This window comes from Poromitra crassiceps (genome assembly GCF_964638095.1).
Source record: "Poromitra crassiceps genome assembly, chromosome: 13".
Classification (NCBI taxonomy): Eukaryota; Metazoa; Chordata; class Actinopteri; order Beryciformes; family Melamphaidae; genus Poromitra; species Poromitra crassiceps.
The window spans coordinates 7847723-7871726 of NC_139644.1; the positions used below are offsets into that span (position 1 = coordinate 7847723).

The 24004-nt window shown below is 44.6% G+C and overlaps 2 protein-coding genes across 2 annotated transcripts; both read right to left on the reverse strand.

The window, feature by feature from the left end:
- Positions 1 to 309: 309 nt before the first annotated feature.
- LOC310787589 (keratin, type I cytoskeletal 50 kDa-like) lies at positions 310 to 4726 on the reverse strand. The gene is made up of 7 exons (XM_083649057.1): positions 4276 to 4726; positions 3649 to 3731; positions 2957 to 3113; positions 2041 to 2202; positions 1714 to 1839; positions 959 to 1179; positions 310 to 522 (listed from the first exon to the last, which is right to left on the reverse strand). The coding sequence occupies exons 1-7, from the start codon at positions 4645 to 4647 to the stop codon at positions 402 to 404; spliced, it is 1242 nt and encodes a 413-aa protein (XP_083505183.1). The 5' UTR covers positions 4648 to 4726; the 3' UTR covers positions 310 to 401.
- Positions 4727 to 6782: 2056 nt separating this feature from the next.
- On the reverse strand, positions 6783 to 21392 carry LOC310787903 (uncharacterized protein). Its single transcript, XM_083649357.1, has 15 exons — positions 21142 to 21392; positions 20011 to 20323; positions 18481 to 18563; positions 17932 to 18088; positions 17208 to 17369; positions 16994 to 17119; positions 16370 to 16593; positions 15641 to 15757; positions 10576 to 11119; positions 9333 to 9415; positions 8623 to 8779; positions 8351 to 8512; positions 7930 to 8055; positions 7379 to 7599; positions 6783 to 6990 (listed from the first exon to the last, which is right to left on the reverse strand). Exons 1-15 carry the CDS (start codon positions 21279 to 21281, stop codon positions 6900 to 6902), a joined length of 2706 nt encoding a protein of 901 aa, XP_083505483.1. The 5' UTR covers positions 21282 to 21392; the 3' UTR covers positions 6783 to 6899.
- Between the last annotated feature and the right edge of the window lie 2612 nt (positions 21393 to 24004).

Sequence of the window (24004 nt, forward strand, 5' to 3'; positions counted from 1 at the left end):
TTGAATAATCAGATAACTCTAGCATCCCTAAAGGGCTAACGCTAAAATCGCCCCTGCGACCCAAGACCCAGTAATTTTACGAGCTTCAACTTGAAAATATTTCACATCCCACTAGAGGGCGCTCCCCCCCAGTGGTTGAGAACCACTGGTTTACGTCATTCAGCTGCAGGCACATTCTGTCCCTTTATGTACAAATACACAGCTACAGGCCGTCTCACACTGCTAAAATCCCCCCCTTCATTCAGTAGAAACCTTCCCATTCATTTGAGTATCAGACAAATAAAAACAGCTGGAAGACAGCATCACCTTAGGACTTCATTTTTATTGAAGAATGTCAGTTAGGCTACCAACAGGCCACCATAGTTAGTTAGTTAGTTAGTTAGTTAGTTGATAGTTTTGGCTCAGCATTCGCTGACCGAGGACGTGCTGGAGAGGTCCACGTCTGAGGTGGAGCTGACCACCTTGCCGTCCACCACTTCCTGAACGATGGTCACCACCTTGATGGTCTTGGTGGTGATGGAGCTGCAGAGACCCAGGAAGACACAAAACAGTTAAGTTCACTGCTTCTTCACTTTACCTAGAATGAGCTGAAATTACAACCTATAGGCTGAGTAGACATCCTTAAAGTCCTGATTTTCATTAGCCTACAAAATGAGGTGGCCATTTGAGAAAAAAACAGAAAACAACACATTTGCGCTTGTAATAATAATAACAATAATAATAATAATAATAATAATAATAATAATAATAATAATGATGATGAAGAAGACGATGGTGATGATGATGATGATGATGATTTATTTACATGTGAAATATTAAGTTGCATGCAAGTTTCATTCCATAGCTCACACCATGAAACACCATGGGTCGGCATGTCATTCTTCTCCCTCACCCATCTTTCCTGTCTCTCTTCCTACATCAACCATCCCGTGAAGCAGAATAGAATGAAGTGCTCTACCTCTCAGACTCTCCATCCAGCAGCCTCCTGTACTCGGCGATCTCCATCTCCAGCCGGGTCTTGAGGTCCAGCAGCTCGGCATACAGCGCCTTCTGGCGCTCCAGGTCGGCCCTCAGCTGGGCCAGCTGTTCCTCCAGGCAGACCACCTGTCTCTGGTAGCCCACCAGCATGCTGGAGTACCGGCTCTGGGTGTCGGCCAGAGTGCCCTCCAGAGAAGCTTTCTGTTCGGGAGATGGGAGGAAGACTTGGTCAGTCAAACTGTATTCTTGGAAAGCAAAAAATTATTTTGGGTTCATTGCTCAAGAAATGCTTTCTGCATCAATAGTTTCACTTGTTTCATGATGTGGTGTTAAATATAAAGCAGGCTGAAATATGACTCCCATGGTGATCAAACTTCATCGGAATAAACAAAAACTCAAATTACTTTCAGAAAAACTTACTGTTTCCTTTAAAAAAGAGCCCTATATCCTCTTGCATCAGTTTGAAACTATGATGAAGAGCTTTGTCAGCCTACATTTGAAATAATCCGAGTTTACCCTCGATTACATCACTCACTGAATACCATATTATGGCTCAACCATGTAATTTAACTGTCCATTGTCATTATCACTATAGGTCAGCACACAAACCAAAACCATGTGTAACATCAAATACCTCCAGCACAAATGACAGAAATTCGTCTCATTTTCTGCATCAAACAGAACAGACATTTAATTCTATTTCAGAACCATTTCCCCTCTTTTTTGGCATCTTACCATGCTGAGTTGGGCCTGCAGCTCGATCTCCAGGCTCTGCAGGCTTCGTCTGACCTCGGTGATCTGAGACTTGGACGTCTGGAGGGTCTCGGTGCTCACAGCCACTTCCTTGTTCAGCTCAGTGGTCTGTGGATTGGGGGGTGTTGGGGGGGAGGGGGGGGGGGGGGCAGAAAGTCCTGGTTAACTACTGCTATTATAAAAAGACATATAGACATGAATCAAGATGTTAGCCTCAGTAACAACATATGAAGTTGCCGTAGAGCAGTGAGCAGCAGTAGAGGACAGTAGCCTAACTGTGGTTGACGAAAGCAGGACAGAGTGACCTACCTTAGCATGGAACCAGGTCTCCAGCTCCCTGCGGTTCTTGGTGGCGACAGCTTCATAGTGTTCTCTGATTCCAGCCATGACAGCAGACAGATCCTGCTGAGGAGCAGCATCCACCTCCACGTTCACCTGACCTCCCATCTCAGTGCGCATAGCCAGCAGGTCCTGGAGGGAAACACACACACAAGGATGCATCAGTAAAGTAACTCCTTCATGGTTGACTGTGCTTTCATTTCACTGCACGTATCATTAATGCAGATCAGGGATCAGCAACTTTGAGGATAGAGATGGCCACTCCTCACTACCTCTCATTCAGATATCTAAAGGTGAGAGGTCAAGGGACCTCTTTGAAAATAGCCATGCTAGTTTTTCCCTCACCAAAAATGTTCCTAACTTTTACCAATGTGGCTTTAGGTGTTCTAGTTTCATAGGAGGTGGCTTTAAAACTAGCGGGGCCACACCAGAAACGTCTCCGTCGCAGCGTGTCACAGAAGCGTTGAGCAAGAGCCTGGCCATTCACACCAGAAGCGTTCTGTTTTGCTCCGCGATGCATCTGCGCCGGTCACAACTCTCGCTGCAGGATACGAGACGGACACGATGCGTGTGATCAGTCTAACTGTTAACAAGGATGCAGAAATGAAACTGCGTTCAGGTGGTGACGCTTCTGCATTGAAGACGTTTCTGGTGTGTCCCCGCCGTAAGCCCACTATGAAATCGGAAGATTAACGGCAGAAATTACAAATCGAGAGCACAGCGGGAGAAAGGGTTAACAATGGGGAGACTCCCACAAAAACTGGGAGTGTTGTCAGGTATGTGACATGCTTTCGGTGACGGCCCTCCAGTTTCCCCTCCCTGATGCAGATGGACCTCATTCTATGTTGGTTCTCTAAGACCCTGTTTGGAGGTGATTTGATCTCACCTCCTTGTGGTTCCTCTTCATCATGATGAGCTGGTCCCTCAGCCCCTCGAGCTGCATCTCCAGGTCGGTTCTGGCGAGGGTCAGCTCATCCAGAACCCTCCTCAGCCCGGCGATGTCTCCCTCCACCGACTGACGCATGGCCAGCTCAGTCTCATACCTGCAGAGATAGAAGGGTGACTTCCACTTACAGTAGAGGACAGACCATGGAAATCCAAATGTCAAAATGAAAGAAAAGAATAGAGTATTGGCTCTACAGTACTACTGTATTGCTTTCTTTCATTTTGACATTTGTTTAATTGTTTTACTGTACACAGAAATCCCAGACGAGGGATAAACTTGACTTGGTGTTGGTGGAATAAGTATTTTGGGTATTGCCAAATTCATGTATAAATGTTGCTAGTTGTACATATAGATTACAAAAACTACCAAACTTTTGGCACTCGCATATCTCATCTATGTTTATTCTTTCACACACAGAAAAAGCAGTTTGGGAACGACTCATGGTTAGGAATGTTAGAGATTTGACTCCCAATAACAATCTACGCACCTGTCACACATAAAGGACTTTGGACAAACATTGTCCACAAAATGGTAAATGTTATGTTCAAGTTTTTTCCCCTGGTTGGTTAATCCTCTTGCAGATGCTCATTCCTGTCGGTTCAATGAAACGAGGAGCACAGATTCACACTTACTTGACTCTGAAGTCATCGGTGGCCAGCTTAGCATTGTCAATAGCCAGGTAGATGGCTGCATTTCCACGAGCAGCATCGTAGATCTGAGGAGCGGGAGGTGAAGCAAAAATTATTTGTGAAGCAAATTGGCAAATGCCACAATGAAACATGCTCTCGAACAGTTAGGGAACAATGAACACATACTTTAATTTGTTGCTTTCATAATGTGAAATGTCACTGGAGCTGTCGTTTTACTGTAGAATGTTTTCATTGTCACGGGGAAGGCCTCAGCTGCTGCTAAAGTGGGTTTTATGCAAGTAGCCTACATTGCAAACTGATTACCAGGTATTAGGTAAGCTGTTCCCTGTTAAGAATTAAACATTTTCAGCATCTTGCTCAAAACTTCAGCAGGGCATATGCTTGAACCACTTGCCTTTTTCACTGGACGGGGGGCAAAAACCATAGTTTGGCTTCTACCATTGAGATTTAACTCAACCAATGAGATTTCTGCCTCAAGAGCATCAGCCTGTGAAATGTTATAACTTACTCTGATCCTTCAGCACGATCCTAAAATGTTTATTTTGCCTTTCTCTTCATTCTGGAAACCAGTGTGTGTAAGTTAGGTTAGAGATTAAATTCTGCTCTCACCTGGTCCTGAAGTTGTCGGATTCTGACTTTGAAGGCTTTGTGGTCGTGGCATGCAGGTGCCGTTCTCTTCTCTAGGAACTGCCTGATCTTCAGCTCCAGCTCGGCGTTGGCCTTCTCCAGGCTGCGGACCTTGTCCAGGTAGGTGGCCAGACGGTCGTTCAGGTTCTGCATGGTGGCCTTCTTGTTTTCGCACATGTCGATGGCATCAGACAGGTTGAAGTTACCTCCACTGGTGGCAGCAGAGGAGAAGATGCGGGAGGCCTGGGAGACCCGGACACCAGATCCTCCTGCTCCGCCGTAAACACTGCCGGCTCGCATGGAACGGATCTGGCCGGAGGCCACATAGCTGCTGCGGCTGGAGGAGGAGGCCATGGCTGGAGGTCAGGCGGGCTGGTCGGCTGGTCTTGCTGCTCTGGGTGGAGAGGAGAGAGCTGAGTGAAGACTTGGTGGGACAGGAGCTCCTTTTATACCTCGAAATGAGGACGGGGAGGCGAGATGTTGGCCAGCTTAGAATACCACACATCCTTGATGGTTAGCCACACAGAACTGGAGCAGAGGGTAAACAGGTTTCTGCTCAGGTCCAGCAGGTCCGATGGGTTTGAAAAATGAAAGACACGGTTAGTTACTGCACTTTCTCCATTCTTGGTTGGTCAGATTCTGCTCAGTGATTTGCCTCGTCGCCGTGGGGCCTGGGCGATGTGGCTCGCTGGAGCTTCTTTACCTGATGGACTGGTCCTGTCAGCAGGGATGTCTGTCCACGTTCACAGCCTGAGGCCTGAACATCCACACACTGCCGCACATGACACTGAGCTATTTACAAGAGGCTCCAACATGTTTTACAGAGTGAATAGTGAAGCTCTTAACACAAACTGGTTATAGAAGATGGCGAACACAAAGATGACAGGTGCAGTGCTAATGGATTTTAGCGCAGCTTTTGATGTTATCGATCATAATATTTGATTTGGCAAACTAGAACGTTATGGATTTAGCCCTAGCGCCATCTCATTCATGCAGAGTTACCTTTCATGCACAACTCTAAAGGTGTATTACAACGGCAGCATGTGGAACTGCTTAGGGCTAGACTGTTGCCTGCTGCAACGTAGCTGTCTTGGACCACTCTTCTATTCCATCTTGCAGAAAGTAAGCATTCAAATGTACGCAGAGGATGCTATACTATACTACACTACGCAGCTAATACTACTGTAGTGCAGAGCTAGAAAAGGTTTTATCTTTTGAGTTAGTTTATGACTGGATAAAATTAAATAAGTTGGCACTGAACATCTCAAATACCAAATCTATTATCTTGGGAACCAGTCATAAACTGTCATCTATGGCGACACTGAATCTGCATTTGTCGGGTAACCCATACAACAAGTGGATAAGGTCAAACTTCTGGGTGTAATAATAAATAGTCAACTGTCATGGGTGGAACACATTGACACAACGGTCACGGAAAATGGGCACCGGTATCTTTATGGCAAGGAAATGCATTCCTTATGTTCCACCGCACATTCGTTTGTTTATTTATTTATTTTAACACCTGTTTTTACAGTCCATCTTATCGCACGAGATGAAATGTTGGTACTCCAATTAATTCACAACCTAAATATACATTTGAACCCTTTCCCTTTAAATAGGCTAGTGTGTGCAGACCATACTTGATGAGGTTAGATTATTTTGTAGTCTCTAAACACAAGCGTCCATGGGATAAACATTTGTACACCTGGTGGTTGAAATGCGGTACTGCAGGAGGAACAGCTCTGCACAAGGTGTGTTTACCATATTATAGACAGTGGAAGAGATGTGAGGTGTTTACACAGGGGGGGCAAGCATGTATAGGAGGGCAGAGTTGCACATAGAAAGGAATGAACTAATGCAAAACACAGTGATCATGATTCTAGGGTCTCTGTGGTGGAGTGGCTTTTGGTCCATGCTGCAGACTTGGAAGGCATGGGTTCAAATCCCAATTGTAATGTTTTTTTTGCATGTCCTTATTATAACAGTATGTGGACAGCACTTGTCAAGTCATGATTTTGTTTAGTTTGTTTTTCTTTCTTAATGACAAAGACCCGTTTTTACAATCCATCTTATAGACGGTTTTAACTTGACAATAGACATTCTAAATTGTCCCTAGCTTACTTCCAGTTGTAGCGTTTGTTAAAGCTGTTTTTGTGAAACTATGATGTCTTTAGGCTATGGACCAACGTTATACAGTATGTCACAATTTCTTGTGAGATTGGGTTGCACACACACACACACACACACACACACACACACACACACACACACACACACACACACACACACACACACACACACACACACACATAATTGGCACAGTACTACTTGATTTAGTAACAGACTTTGCCGTTACATTCCTGTGCATTTATTCATGTACTTGATGAATAGCGAAAACAAGTGTGTGTTCAATTTGAATGTTACCTGCTGAGTGTTGCCTGCAGACAGCAGCAATTAATGCCAACACAGAAACACACGGAACACATGTCTCTGTTCATCAGACATTTGTATTTCTTTATTTCTGAGAACGGTTGGCAGCGTATGTAAATGGTAAGATGCTCTGCGCGCTGGGATTTCTTCAGGCGTCTTCACCCCGTCCCTGTGTTTCAGTCAGTTACGATGGCATCCTCGTCCTCCTCTTCACTATATTCCTGGGTGACAATCATCACCTTGCGGGTTGCAGTGGAGGCAGGGGGACTGTGGGGAACACAGAAACAACAGACCACTCATATTAGCCTTGCTTTCTCTGCAAAACCAGCAGATAGTCAATAATAATAATAATAATTGATTGGAGGTATATAGCGCCTTTCAAGACACTCAAAGCGCTTCACATTATCAGGGGAGGGAACTCAACTCATCCAGCCACCGATGTGTAGCAATCCGCCTGGGTGATGCACGGCATCCAGTTTGTGCCAGAACGCTCACCACACATCAGCTCTCATTGTGCAGAGTTGAGGACTGAATGTGCAAATTAAGTAACGAGGGATGATTTGGTGGCCATGATTGAAGGAAGGCCTGTTTGGGAATTTAGCCAGACAACCAATTTAATAAAACTGCTATATCAGCCCGGTCAAACCCAACTCACCTGTAGAGCTCTTCGTCCAGCAGCCTCCTGTACTCGGCGATCTCCATCTCCAGCCGGGTCTTGAGGTCCAGCAGCCTCTGGTACTCCTGTCTCTGGCTCTCCATGTTGGCCCTCAGCTGGGCCAGCTGCTCCTCCAGGCTGCCCACCTGTTTCTGGTAGCCCGTCAGCTGCATGGTGTACCTGTTCTTGGTGTCTGCGAGGGTTCCTTCAAGAGAAGCTTTCTGCAATGGGAGAGCAGGGAGGAGATGGGTTGATTCCAGATTCTCTTGACCTGATTATGACAATGGACCCTCTGGGGGGCGCCATAGTACCGGTCCTCAGCTCAGCAACAAAACCTGAGAACAGCTGATTGTGTTTCCAAACAGACATTTTGGCCTTCTCAGCTCGATAATTGATCACTTCACTGATATATCTTGTGGATTTTGTTTAGCTAATGTTCCAGTACTATAGGAGTCTTTTGAACACAGCTGATTTGAAGTCTATCATTTTAAGTGAAGGCCAGTTTCAGATGTCGTTCACCAGAAATGTAGAGGAGGACAAGAATGACCCACCATACTGAGCTGTGCCTGGAGCTCGATCTCCAGGCTCTGCAGTGAACGCTTGACCTCTGTGATCTCGGAGCGCGATGTCTGTAGCGTCTCGGTGTTCACAGCAACCTCCTTCTGCAGGTCGTCTGACTGTAAGAGGAACATCAACCAGACACACTCTGTAAGAGATCACCTCTACGGAAGATGCAGGTGATGTTGTAGGAGGGAGCATCAAGGATGTAACCCACGTTGTGTAACGTCCTCCGCAGCTGAGATTGAACTCAGAACCGCGGCATGGGAGGTTCAGCAAGAGGCTAAAACCCGCTCTAGCGTGGTAAAATATGGGAAAATGTGTCCTTCCTGTCTTTTTTTTTGTTATGTTGTATCAATGCTGTTAAAAGCATTTTCAAGAGTAAACCCCAAATCAAACATTTCATATCCTTACCTTAGCCTGGAACCAGGTCTCCAGGTCTCTCTTGTTCTTGCCGGCGACGGTTTCGTAGTGTTCTCTGATTCCAGCCATCACGGCAGACAGATCCTCCTGAGGAGCAGCATCCACCTCCACGTTCACCTGACCTCCCATCTGGTCGCGCATGGCCAGCAGGTCCTGGAGGAACACACATTGTGGTATATCTTACATATCTTATGTGATACTTGATAATGAACGTCACCATCTATGCCTCGTTTGTAGATGTTATATTGTAATTTCATCCTCACCTCCTCATGGCTCTTCTTCAGCATGATGAGCTCCTCCTTCATACCTTCGATCTGCATCTCCAGGTCGGATCTGCCAAGGGTCAGCTCATCCAGAACCCTCTTCAGCCCGGCGATGTCTCCCTCCACACCCTGACGGATGGCCAGCTCATTCTCATATCTGAGCAACATCAGACCATCAACATGGATCACATCAGCTGCTTTAATCAAGTAATTCAAAATGCAATACTTTATTGCCATGTCAACAGAGTACGAGGCATTTGCCTCAGTGCAGCTCTTAAAAACGGAGGAAAGATATCTGCCTGCGTATTGTATTTTTTATTCTCCACACATTTGTTGGAGGCAACATTATTGGAGTGAACATCAGCGGGCGGAGCCAAAAAAAATGCTCTTCAAGTTAGCTAGTTTGAATTGCAAAGAAGGACCTTTTTGCAGTGACCTTTTTTATTAATTCATGATGTTGTTGAAGGTGATGTAGCTATAGCCTAGATAACTCACTATGGATAGGCTGGATTGTATTAGCAGCACAATGCTATTCTTCACATTAGCCTCCTCCTCTCTTGTCTTACTTAGCTAGGAAAAACTGAGATTATTTGGCTCCGCCCATTTAGAATTAAATCAACCATTGAAATGGTTCCTGTCTCCAAATGTTTTACAATAAAAACTACAATCGGAGCTGATGATGCAACTAACGTAGATATTCATTGACTCACTTCACCCGGAAGTCATCTGCAGCCAGCTTAGCATTGTCAATAGCCAGGTAGAGCGCTCCATTTGTGTGGGTGGCATCAAAGATCTGAAAGGATGCACAACACAGCTGTTCACACAGATGTCAGGGAGGGTGTGTCTCCTCCATCTCTAGCTTCAAGTACTTCTGATCCAGTATTGCAGTCAGAGTATGCTTGTCCTTATAGGGACTTTGTTGCACTTGAGTACAACTATTTACATTGACACAGTGAGTATTTCAGCGAATGCTCCAGGAGCGACGTTAGCACCAGACACTGCAACAATAAACAGGGGTCAATATCGGGTGTGGCTCGCAAATTTGTTTACCACGTTGGCACGGCATCATGTTGACATTTTACTCAATTGTATTATACAAAAGAATAGTATACATGTTTTCTTAATTTTGAGATGTATCAGTGACAAGTCTTCTGCTCTGATTTCATGAATTAATTTCCATTGTGTAGAGCAGGACTTCTCAAACCTTTTCCACTATGCAAATTGTGGGAAAACTTGTACAAGGCTATTCGAGACAAATCTATTCATTGTTCATACAGTACTAACATTAACGTTTATTATCGAGTTATAGCTTATATGTCACAATGTGTAATTATTTTCATTCCTTTATAACCTCTTATAATAATAAAAAACGGTTGTGAAAATAATTGCACACCGACTTCAAGGGTTTTGAGGCACAGCATGTAAATGTGGGCAACACAATCAATTGAAAGATACAGAACTTTTGCAAAATTCTCCTTTGTAGTTGTAGTGTCCCCCCCCCCCCCCCCCCCTTTTCGTATCTGCATATCATGCAAACCCGGAGTGCATGGCGCCTCGGTGTAGCCGGATCAGTTTACAGGTGAGCGTACCTGCTGAGAGGGAGTGGCTCCAGCTGTATCCAGCCCACAGGACAAATTATTGTCTGGCATCAATCTGCCTCTTTGGCTGCATCAACTGAATTTTAATGATGTTTCTGACCTACATTTTGCTGAGGTCTTTCTCAAAAGATGAAGAATGTTCAACAGACAAAGCTTTTGTTCATACAACACTTTTTTTCATCACAATAAAGGCTTTGTGTACAGATGAATGGGACATCTTCATTTTCAGACTGTATTCTTGTCATCTGATGAAGTTATAACATCACTTCTGATTTCTCTTTATTCTATGCCCTTTGAAATTGTATTACTACGGACTTACAAAGCGATCTAAATGAGTGTTGACTCTCAGCCTCACCTGCTCCTGAAGGTCGCTGATGGCAGCCTTGAAGGCGGTGCAGTCGTGCCCCTCGGGCTTGGTCTTGTTCTCCAGGAACTCCCTGATCTTCAGCTCCAGCTCGGCGTTGGCCTTCTCCAGGGTGCGGACCTTCTCCAGGTAGTTGGCCAGACGGTCGTTCAGGTTCTGCATGGTGGCCTTCTTGTTGTCAGACGTGTTGTCGATGGCGTCGGAAAGGCTGAACCCGCCCCCGGTCCCGCAAGTGCCACCGGCAGAGAACCCCGAACGGGCGGAGAAGGATCTGGGGACACTGGAGCTGGAGATGCGAACCCCAGTGCCGTCGGCACCGCCGTAAACGCTACGGGCCCTCATGCTACCAATACGGTTTCCCCCAGAGACGTACGAACGTGAGAAGGACATGATGGACACGTCTGCGGTCTGTCTGTCTGCTCTGGATGAAGGGGAGAAGGGAAGGCTGAATGTGGAGAAGGTGCAGGCACAGCTCCTATTTAACCCACAACAAAGTGAGGGAGGGGAGTCAAGGGTTGCAGCGGTACAGCCCCCACTGCCTGGAGGGAGGACTTAGGAAAAGACAGACGTAATCAGACTGCAAACAAAGAGACATGCCTGTATCAGAGGAGGAATCTTAAGTATACCCCCTTGCACAATGATATCACTATAGGAACACTGCAATAACTTGGACTGGGCCCCTCTATTTGCTGTGGAGCCTCTATCTAAAACATGTGTTTCGTGTGACTCAGAGGTGCTGTTTGTTCAGGTGTATCTATGTTCCTCTGTTGGAATGAGTCATTTGATCTGTTTTAGATTGACAGGTTTTTTTTAAAGACCCCAACTCTGTCCCCCCTTTGCTCTACCTGGATTCCTTTCTACCTGCCTGTGCTTGTCTGTTGTTCCCTTCTGCCGTCTGTTCTGGGATGTGTGCGGAGAGACAGCCTCCAGCAGCAGCTTATCTCTGTCTGCGTTGTGTGAGGAAACAGTGAAGTCCTTTGTGTGTGTTTGTTGGAGAAAAATATAAGTTCCATTGGCATTTCCTAATCAATAAGCTATAAGCTATAATTGCATACGCATAATTATGCTATAAGTTAACATGACATGACATCTCACCCATTATGACATGACTTCTGACACATAAAGATTCACCCATAGCAGAGGACTGCTCCTTTTGCTGAGACCTTGGTCAGTGCGTTATGTTCCATAACAACTGATAACTCAGGCCAGACAGGAGCCTGCACGATGCACACACCTTTCCAAGAGATCATCTCATTCCTCTCCCCTCCTCTCTGCTCCTCTTTCTTTACAGTATAAAGCTTATGTCAAATTGTGACATCGCGGCTGAATATTTGACTCTGTACATTGATCAGAAATGTGGACATTGAGATTCAGCCCTCTGACAATACATATTGCAGAGAATGTTATGGTAAATAAATATACTTTTATGAGACATCTTCCTAGACTCCTGGCTTCAATTTATTTGGTTTAGATAGGCTGTTATAATTATCACATTAGCGGAGAAGAGAAATTCTATTCTCTATCAGTGTTCTTCAGTCTTTATTCATGTGGACAGAAAAAGGCCATCCTGGAAGGAAATGGGCAGTAATTCCTCTGGCCACAGGTTCCAGTGACAGAATGGCATGTGGAGGAATACAGTTTGCTGTAGATCTACTAATGTAAAGATGTACAAATGTTGGCAAATGCGTTGCCCTAAATTTGTGGCAAACTAGTTTAGTCAATTACTGAGACACATCAGCAGTTTTCCCTCAATTTACCATCTTTGACAGTGTGATATCAATACAACTACGTAGGGTTTATTTCCTGTCAATCTGGGAACCCATCGGTTAAACAAAACAAACAAACAAACAAAAAAATTCTCTATCCTCTGGGGGCAGCAGCCCCGTTTCAATGAGGTGCAACAGGAACTCAAGAGGCGCGGTCGGCAGCGGAAGAAAAACCCTTTCCGCTCCCTGCAAGCTCTGCCATTGGCTCCAACCGACCGACTCCGCCCATTAATGGAATTCTTTTCCGATCCCTGTGTGTCGCTCTCAAATCCGTCCGTCGCTATGAAACAACAATAACAACTCTACTGTAGCTCGTTGCTAGTAGCAAGTAGCAACTTGCTATATGCTAAAAATGGTAAGTTTTGACTACCCACCCGGTCACGTTCACTTCATTTTGATCGGGTAAAGCGCAGCATGCGTGCGAGCGCTGTTACACCCCTTTTGATGGAGTCTGTCTTGAGAGATTAGTTTCCTGTACGGCCATGTTAGTGTGGCGTTGTTGGTACGTATTGTATATTGTGGATCTTGCATCATTATAAGTAGGCTGTCAGTGATTCATGCTCAGAAAACATGTTTTTAATCTCTTGCATCATCATACTGTATGAAGTTTCTTCCTCTTACAATACAAATGTTCTGTGTGTTTTTATGAGCTATTGTTTCACCTGGGATTTGCACTTCGATCAAAGGGAACTCTTCAAAGGGAGTTAACAGGATTACCTGGCTTAAGGTCTAGTAACTAGGAAATGAGTGTCTCGTTTGGTCCGTTGTGCATAAAGTGGAAGATTAACACACTGACTCCTACTTGCAGTCTCGACTTTCTGACTCTCTCTGTCTCCCCTCTGTGTGTGTGCTCATTATGCCCTCTACTTTCTTTCTTTCTTTCTTTCTTTCTTTCTTTCTTTCTTTCTTTCTTTCTTTCTTTCTTTCTTTCTTTCTTTCTTTCATTGTTTCTTATAATAAAAGTTTACCACTACAAATCTGGTCCAATTTCTGTGTGAGGCTGTGAGCCTCGCCTTGGTTTTGTTACGTGGAACCAAATAGCAAACAGCCTCTCCCTCAGGAAGCAGGATTTTCATACTGTTTGCATGCAGTCAGGGATTGGTTTGTTTTTGTTGGAACTATGACAGTAACTGACTGACTATGCCAGTCGTAACAACCAAGTTACCAGAAATGGTTTTACTCTGGGAACCTTACTTACGCAGGATGGGGGTTCCTGGACGAGGCGCGGGCCACGATATTATTTCTGAATGTTTGACTTTTTTATTTTATTTTACCTATTATACCATTACAGCTGCATAGAAATGTCTTATGAAAGATTGCCGAGCACTACTGATTATTTCCCCTTGAGTTTATTCATGACAGACTTGATGACACATTGATATTGACGTTGCTTATTCAGCTTCCAAATACATGTTCCCCTAATATTCTCTGCTTCTTTCAAGCTGCCTCCTCTCCACTGCTCTGCTCTCCACTGCACTGCAAGACATGTTGAAGGGGAACCTGAGGAGGAATGCCATTCCTCTCGTTCTCCCCATTCCCTCTCAACGTTTACTCTGGGAACTCTGTTTCCAGGAAACACCAATAGTCTGCTTTACTCTAAATTGGACCCTAATTTACTAAATTAATGTCATGCTGAATTGAAGAAAACTTGAAACTAGAGATTTGAGACCATGAAGAACTTTCTTAATGCGTTCACTGGGGTCATAAAGCAAGTAGGACATTTTACCATAGACTTCTATACAATTGGACTTCTTTTTGCAGCCAGTGGAGTTGCCCCCTGCTGGCCATTAGAAAGAATGCAGGTTTAAGGCCCTTCTGCATTGGCTTAATTTTTCAGCCACTGTGAACTGTTGATTTACATGACCTATAGTCTGACTGGGTGGAAGCAGCGTGGTGGACTTAGCTCTCTCATTGGTGCCGACCATTTCAGTCGGTGCCGGATGTTCAAAGTATATAGAGTGGAGCACAGCCAAAAAGTTTGAAGAGGTGCAGACTAATGTAAAGTCAAAGTAACATAAAGAAAAGAAGTTGCACACTCAAAATCTCCTCTGCTGTGTTTTAATGGTTACACCTAGTCGGTGCCGGATGGAAATACCATTCCGCTCCCTCCAAGCTCTGCATTGGCTCCGACCCACTCTTGACTGCAGCTGCGACCATATTTGGATTTCCTTTCCACGCCCCCCCGTGTCGAATCTGTATGCCTCTGCTGCTGTACGTGTGGATACCTGCGCCGCTGCCTTTGAAACGATAACAACAGCAACGCTAGTCGCTAGCTCGTTGCTACCAGTGTTGGGGGTAACTCATTACAAAAGTAACATATTACATGTAATATATTACTTTTAGCAGTAACTCAGTAATATAACTTATTACTTGTAGGATGTCAGTAATATTATACCAGTTACTTTGTCAAGTAACTCAAGTTACAAATTGAGTTACATTTTATTAAATCAAAGCATATATCTAAAAAAGATACAATCATTTCCTAATCTAACTGTGTGTTTTTATGCAAATAACCACTATAGATGACAATAACAAAGGAAAAGAAAACATTTAGAATTTTGGATTGTTTACACTGATTTCAAGGCGGTTGAAATTCTTTTTTGGGATGGTTCCGGGGCAGCGATGTCATTCTGCTGCTGCTGTTGTTTTGGTAAAAGTAATGCAAAAGTAGTGTAATAAGTAACGAGTTACTCTACACAGAAAGTCATATTGTAAAGTAACTTATTACTTTCAAATGAAAGTAACTAGTAATATGTAGTAGATTACATTTTGAAAGTAACTTGCCCAACACTGGTTGCTACACGCTGAAAATGATTGATGTGGATTATGCAATGAAGCCAGCCTGCATGGTACGTTCGGTGGATGGCTATTGTGGCTAGTCCACAATAGAAAGCGTCCCCAGCCAGACTCTCCCAGCCCCTTTGCTGGGAGAGTCTGGCAAGCGAGACAAACATGACCTCAACTAAAAATATGCATACATAAAATGTGCATATGCATGACCATGATGGACACAAAGAGGCTTTATTTTTTGATTGGCGCTATTAGGCAGCTTAGAGAATAGCATGAACCTTTATTGAATCTGGCTCTCTGAAACTGAATGTGGCCACATTGCTACACACTGATTTTCTCTGACTCTGAATGACAGTTTGGACAGAAGACACAGCAGACCGTGTTAGATGTTTCAGCACCTCAGAACACTTTTATTTGCCCTCTTGCTTGATGAGTTGTTGGTGTCTCGAGTTGGGCATCATCAGCTGGACAGCGTCGAGAGGAAACCTGCAGGTTCTTACAAGGTCTGGCTGATGACGTCTGATTTGGAGCTGACCACCTTGCCATCCACCACTTCTTCCACGATGGTCACCACCTTGCGTGTTGTGCTGGTGGTGTGGGAGGAGGAGCTGGACAAGCTGAGGGAGACACACAGCACAGTCAGCGTTTAGTGTTCTAGGCAGAGCTTTTACTTCTAAATACAATCACATCAGCAAGATGGAAGTCAGCAGTAAATCAAAGATGCAAGACAGCAATGTAACACTAAGGCTTTGACCGGTTTTTGAAGGCCGATATGAACGTTTTTGTACTGACACTACTGATAACAGATATTTTATACCAATATTAAATTTAAATCTTTCCATTTTCATACTGAATAATTACAATTACCGGTACTCAATATCCTTGTGAAGGCCATATTAAACAGTATCACAGGAAACTAAAACTCTTACTTGAAACCCAGAGTAATTGTTTTATTGTCAGCCGCTCTTTAAGGCAGGGACCCACCACATCTACTCAGAGAAACTATCATTATTAAAACTTTATTGAACAATGAAATGAATAAATAAATTTTCAGTCAATTTTTGGTCAGGCAACAACATGACCAAGTGCCGATATTGAATAAATCGATCAATATCAACCCTTTTATTGCTGCTCACTGTTGCAGTTCTTGCACTATGTGCGGTCCTGTAAATGTGTTGTACTTAACATAAAGTTATTCTGATTCGGAGAAGCCTAAAACTACATCTCACCTGCCGCTGCCCTCTCCGTCCAGCAGCCTCCTGTACTCGGCGATCTCCATCTCCAGCCTGGTCTTGATGTCCAGCAGCATCTTGTACTCGTGCCCCTGGCGCTCCAGGTCGGCCCTGAGGCTCAGCAGCTGCTCCTCCATGCTGGACACCTGCCCCTGGTAGCTAGACAACTGCATGGAGTAGCGGTTCTGCGTCTCAGCCAAGGTCCCCTCCAAGGACGATTTCTGCAGGACAGAGAGTGAACAACCGAGGGACCAGTTGGGCCGACCGTTAGCAGGGCTGGGTTGAGTCTACTTTGAATTAAGTCAAGTCATGAAGTAGATAATAGTAGTCAGGCTTAGGAACTTGTTACAAAATATTATGAAATAATGCAGAGTTCCCTATCAAGAACAAGTGGATTGTGGTTTCTGTTCGTAATACGAGTGCATCAAATGTGAGCTGACCCAGCAAGCATTTGACAGACGGTAACGTGCAGGAGGACATTTCATGTTCAACTTTTACTTTGTTTAAACAGGTTTCCAATGTTGGGGCAGGCTGTTGAATCAACGTCAAGATGTTTGCTGGGAAAGGCCTGTATGGTTTCTTCTAAAGCTAGCAGCACAGTGACGTGGACGTGTGGATTACCATGCTCATCTGCGACTGCAGTTCGATCTCAAGGCTTTGTAGCGTGCGCTTGACCTCTGTGATCTCTGAGTGGGACGTCTGGAGAGTTTCCGTGTGTACAGAAACCTCCTTGTTCAGCGACTCGGTCTGGAAGAGGGGGGGGGAAACATCATGGTTAAAACATTAAACAACTGAGATTTGTTGGAGTAGGACCCACGTAAACCACATAGCTCACCTTGGACTGGAACCAGTTTTCCAGATCTCTGCGGTTCTTGCCGGAGACGGCTTCATAGTGCTCCCTCATCTCTGCCATGACTTTGGTGAGGTCCTCCTGAGGAGCAGCGTCCACCTCCACATGGACCTGGCCGCTCATCTGTGCCCGCAAGGCCAGCAGCTCCTACAGCAACATGGACAGAGGACATGTTAACCTCCGCAGAAGCGTCGCTGCCTGCTAAACCTGCAGCAAACTGAAGGGAAAATTGTTTGTCTAATAAGGAAAAGGTTAGGATTGCGAAGAGACCACAAGGGATATTTTCCATGTCTAATAAGTAGTTACAGTAGCTTAGCTAGCTATACGGTTTCGCACTTTGGTTCTCAAACGGGGGTCCCCTAGTGGTCATTGAGGGGGCTACAGGTGGTCCCCAACCACGTGAGAAATTGTTCATTTCCAATTACCAAGGTCATGGTCTCAATTAAAGACTGTAAATAGCTTTTCATAGCTAGTCATAGATTTAACTATCACTCCTATTATTCCTCATGTTTAGATAGTTCAATAAGAAATCATCAACTATCGAGGGTCCCTGTATGGGACAAAATATTTTCAATTTGCTCTAATATGGGTCTAACGTTTTAGCAGATGGTCTCAATACACTGCCTTAGGGTTAGAGTTAGTGTCATGTTACATTAGGTTAGGGTTAGTGTTAAGTTTGGGTTAGGGTAGGCTACTGTGTTACACTGACCTCCTCATGGTTCCTCTTGAGGAAGACCAGCTCCTCCTTCAGGCCCTCAATCTGCATCTCCAGGTCGGCTCTGCTGAGCGTCAGCTCGTCCAGAACCCTCCTCAGCCCGGCGATGTCTGCCTCCACCGACTGACGCATGGCCAGCTCGGTCTCATACCTGAGCACAGGGAAGACTTTTAGTGTTGAACAGGTTTTACCTGCGATTAAAGCGATTTTTGGTTTTGAAGGAAAAAGCCTGGAGACAATCTTGAATGCAAGGGGAGAAAAGGAAAGGACACGAACAGAGAGAGGAGGACAATCAGATGAACAGACTTCACTGAAGACTGAGAGAAATCTATTTATAAATCTCGTGGAGGCTAATCTAGTCAGGTAGCCTGATGTCGCATTGTGAGTTAGCCCTGGGTTATGGCACTTAAGGACTTTAACATCAAATCCTCTTTTCTATGTTAACTGTCAAATTCAGATTTTTGTGGCATTTCTGCTCTTTCACCCAAACCTCCATTGCCTCATTAACGAACATGAATCAACGGTCAAAATAATGTCACTCACTTGACCCTGAAGTCGTCGGCGGCCAGCTTGGCGTTGTCGATGGCCAGGTAGATGCCGCTGCTGAAGGTGGTAGCGTCATTGATCTGCAAGAAAAAAGAAGGAGACGGAGATGATGACCTTTTTGATGCAAAGTTATACTCTTCATCAACTGTTAGTACACTGTAGGCCCGTCCGTTTTCACGTCCGGTGGAAATCTGCCTGAAGGGAAGGGGGACCAGATGCATTGGCCAGAGCAAATCAAACATGAACATGCAGATTTGTCAGGTTCCAAGGCTATATAGGTGTTCCACAGCTATGCCAATTTACATGTGCTCGGGCTCAATCTGTCAGGAAGTGTAAAGAGCACCCTTGCGGGTGACCTTACGGAGCCGGATTATTTTAATTATTTAATTAGAGCAGATTACCCTAATGATAAATGATTGCCCTAATTACCTAATGATGATGTCACACGAGCAATGATCATCTGGTGACATCATCACTGATAACTTCACTCACTGATGACATCACTCACTGATGATATCATCATTGAGTGCTCGAGTGACATCCCTGGTGACATCAGGGGCGGTCCAACTCCCAGTGGGGATCTAACGCCCACGGGTCCACTAGTCTCCATTAGATAGATTTGGACTTGCTCGCTGTAGGCTGTGATGTTCTGTATTCAACACAGATGCTGCTGCTGTTGACTGGTGTTGATGTTCTGCTCGAGGCCAAACCCTCTTACTCTCTCACTGCTCTGTTGACAGTCAACAATAGCCAGCAGGGACAAAAGGCAGTGTGGGTCGTGACTCATAGTGGAAAATCACATGAAGAACTTGATTAACTAACGCAGTTGTGATCTTGCTTTGCCATATATATATGGCATATCTATATCTATATCTATATCTATATATAAATATATATGTATATATATAAACATATATATATATATAAACACACACATATATATATATATATATATATATAAACATATATATATATATGCAGGTGTAACTGACTCTGTACACCTTGATCGCCACCTGCAGTGCTTCTCAGTCCATGTAAAAAACACTCTTGAGCAACCCCCCTAAAAAAAAGCTTGGTTCAGTATCAGAGGAATTCCAGCTGTCAGTGCAGTCATGTAAAACATTAGCTTCAGGTTACAGTCGGCCATAAATTATTATTTCTTGTGATTTGGGAATGCAGGCAAGTCTCATTGCAGTGGCATCACAGTCTCTGACCATACTGTCACTATCATTTGACAGATTTTCAGGCTTTACAGTCATGTTAACTTAACCCCCCTGGGCTGATGAAGCACTCTCAGAGCTCATTGGTTAAACTCAGAAATGCATGGTGGCCAATCAAAGATCAGGGCTTTTTTGATTACTGCCTCTAAAGTCGACATTTTAGAGACTTTTTCTTCATACATTTAGACTGATAGGAAGAACGTGGCATGTCACATAGTCTGTGCACACCATCCTTCTATCATGATGTTAACTTGAAATGTGCTGAGTCACGGGACTAAACGTCATCTCCATGTCGGTGGTGACCTACCTTGCCCTGGAGCTCGCTGATGCTGACGGTGAAGGCGCTGTAGTCTCTTGCAGCCGGGCCGACCTTGCTCTCCAGGAACTGTCTGATCTTCAGCTCCAGCTCCGCGTTGGCCCTCTCCAGGATGCGGACCTTGTCCAGATAGGTGGACAGACGGTCGTTCAGGTTCTGCATGGTGGCCTTCTCGTTGGTAGAGATGTCGATGCACCCGCCGCTGGCGCCCCCGCCAAAACCGTAGCCGCCTCCTGCACCCAAGCCATAGCCGGCCCCCGCGCCGCCACCACCACCACCACCGCCACCGCCGGAGGAGAAGGACCTGTCGTAGGGATGGGAATGAAGAGCCGGTATCAATAGGTATTGATCGATCATTTCTGAAAACACAAAAATCAATCATATCTGAGCTTATCGATATTGCTATCTGGACTAGCGGGTCCTGTTGTGTCTTGAGAGACCTGTTATGTCTCGAGAGTCATGCTGGTGCACAAACATACATCGATTAAAGTGTTTGAATTGCCTGCCAACCAGGGTGGCAATTCCACGGAGGCCATGAGGCCATGGCCTCCGTTGCTCCTCCTTCTGGCCGTGATGCCCTGAGATCCCTATAAGGCCACCTTGGCAGTGCCCTGCTAGCAGCCTGCTACTGTCAGGTGCTTTAAAAGCATCAGTGGTCTCAATTTAATGTAGCTGCCGTATGCTAAGGATGTGTCATTAGCTCATTTTAACACACATTTCAGAAAAGTCGCTCTTCACGATGTCACTAGAGCAATGACCTTTGTGCGCTGGCATGTGGCCTTGTGCCCTAAAAAAATATGTGACGCTGAAGGCCCAAATGGCCTCAGCCCTAAAAGGACAAAATTCCCACCCTGCTGCCAACTGCCATAAACTAAACAAAGAATTGAATTCCCTCACCAGGCAAGGGACATTTAACTCTGTTCAGAAATCAAACATCACTCATTCAAACATCAAATCATTCACTCACAGTTAAACAATAAAAGCAATACCCATTCTGTTAAGAATGTATTGTCGTCTCGTCTTTCCTCCAAATAATAGGAAATTATCGATAGTAGTATCGATAAAGACGCGGATCGCTATATTAAATATCAATACAAAATTCCCCCGATCCCCATCCCTGACCTGTAGGCTCTGGCGCTGGACACCCGGGTGCCTCCGCCTCCGGCTCCACCGTACACGCTGCTGGACGACATGCGGCCGCCGCCGCCCCCGCCTGACACGGACACGCGGGCGCCGCCGCTCATGGAGCTTCTGAAACTCATGTTGTCAGTGTGGTGATGGTGCTGAGGATGATGATGATGATGATGATGCTGCTGCTGCTGCTGCAGGAGGCTGCTTTCCTGCTGTGGCTGGAGAGGAGAGAGTGAAGAGCTGAGGCCAGAGCTGTTTTTTATACAACTCCATGACATTGGAGGGGGGAGGGAGGGAGGGAGAGAGAGGGAGAGATTGTGCCAAGCGTGGGAGGAGACACCTGTCCTTGCACCAACTCATAAAAAGCATTTCTGAGTTAACGAACAAAGGTAACAGGGTGTGGGTGTGGCAGAAACATGTCATATCTAATCCATCTCCCGTAGGCTAATTTTCAATAGAGGGATTGGTCACTGCACGCCCAATTCTCATTTCACCTAAAAAAAAAAAGAGCAATGGAGAATCCACAGGAAGTGCTGAGGGACAAGCCCGGTCCTGGCTGACATTTACCTCAATAAAGGCTGTGATTTCAGTTGAGCTCGTTAAAGTTCACACTCCCAGCATGAAGATCCCCATCAAACAGTTTACGCGCGACCCCCCTCGACCCCCCTAGGCTGCTATACCACCAACTTTCTTCCCTCTTTTTTACTGCAGCGTTGCGCAACTCTTGACAACGTTTCCTGGTTTGTTTCACTGTGACACAGGCGCAAAACCAGTTTAAAGAGTAAACCACTTGTTTGACTAAAGTTGACTAAAGATTTAAAGCTCTGCCTCTGCCTTATCTTGAGTAAACAGCGCTAACAATAAGCAGCTATATCTCAAAGAGGGAGGAGTGGTTCGGTCACGCTCGTTAAGATCACTAAAAGAATCTGATCTAGTGTGAAGTAACAAAGTTCTACTGCCAAATAGCATTCTGTAAACACTGATTAGGTGTGTGGAGAATTTTAATCCCTCCGACTTGTCGTCTATAGGCCCATTAGCTCAAGTGAGATTATGAAGGTGCTTTCTGCAGAATTGAAACATCAATAAATCAATATTACACTCTTGATTACACTCTTGACTCTAATAACAATATTACATTTTGAGACATTGGTCTACTTACCATAAAGAAGCAAAACCGGAGCAGACTGGCAGTGCCCGCCTCTACACTGCAGTTACATTGTGCCATCTGGTGAGGAAAATATAGTCAAAGTCCCTCGTCTTTGGGTCAGACCCTAATAAGCACACCAGCATCTGAAAAAATAAAATATAAATGGTGGTTAACAGAGAAAGACGTTACTTTTTTGATCCCGTTTGGATTGTGCCACGGGGTGCACATAAATGTTTGTCAATTTAAAAGATAAGTTTCCAAGTCAAGAAAGTCGCCGTTTGTGATAAAACTGTGGCACTATAATAAGTTATAAATGAGAAAGACTATGCACAACCAGTCGCGTAAGTGACGTCCCTCCCGCCAGGCTATGTTATTGTTAGTGTGACGTATTGTGCGACACGACACGAGAAATGTAGTCGATTGAGCGGTTTCATACAAAACTATTTTTAATTTAGGCTCAATTTTGGCAAGGGAAAAACTTGGCATGGGCATTTTCAAAGGGGTCGCTTGACCAATCACCTCAAGATATCTGAATAAAAATGGGTTATATGGGTAGGGTTAGGGCTACATGCACTTTCTGTCAGAAAGGTGTTTTTCCACTTTGAAAATGTGGAATAATAATAATAATAAATAAACTTTGTTTTCCAATTAAGTCTGAATCTAAGTTGAATACAAGTTTTTAATAAAAGTTCTAATAACGTTTTTATTATTTGTATTATTTATTTTAGATTTTGATAGTCTATAATAGTCTATAAATTATAATAAATTTTAATCTAATGTAATTTCACGTAACAACATTTATTTTTGGCCCACGGCCCTCCATCCAGATTAATCTTTGGCCCTTCATACGAAATAATTTGGGCACCTCTGATTTAGCAGCTGTGCCGGACTGTTACGCTCGGCTGTTCTGCTGTCGGGAATGGGATAGGCACATGTGTTAAGGTGACCAGACGTCCCCGATTTCCGGGGACAGTCCCCGATTTTGGTGACCTGTCCTCGGCTGGAGCTGTCCCCGATTTTCTACTCCTCGTCCCCAGCCAACATTACTGCCTTTCAGAGGTTCTAGCATGCTCATTTTTAAAGCTATAATGAAGATAGGCTACTTATATCATATGAATCTAGAAGACCTGAGGCCTGAGCTCCCAACCATGTCATGCTACAGATATTTAGTGCAATCTCCAACTGTCTAAAGTTTTTGATATCCCATCACAGCATGCATGTTTCTATGGGGTTCCTCAAGGTCTTGGTGGGATTTTGGAGCAATATTAGTCAGCCTGAAGCATACTTTATTACAGTGGTCAAAATACATGAAACCGGAATTGTCCCCCTTTTTTATTTCATAGACAATTATATTGGATATTTTATTGATACATTGACTGCAGAACTGGGGAATTGTCCACGATTTTCATTACAGAAATCTGGTCACCTTAGCATGTGTGGCTCTGATATTCTGAATATATAAGCTGCAGTGCAGTATAATAAGGTTGTACGTTCAGTACATTGATTGCCCTGCTGTGCTGCTGTGTTTGGTCATTAAATAAAATGAGAGAGAGAGAGAGGGAGAGAGAGAGAGAGAGACAGAGAGAGAGACAGAGAGAGGGAGAGAGAGAGAGAAAGAGAGAGAGAGAGAGAGAGAGAGAGAGAGAGATGTCGAGTTCTTGGTTTGTCGATATGTGAATGTTCTTAATTAATTATGTATGCAGAATA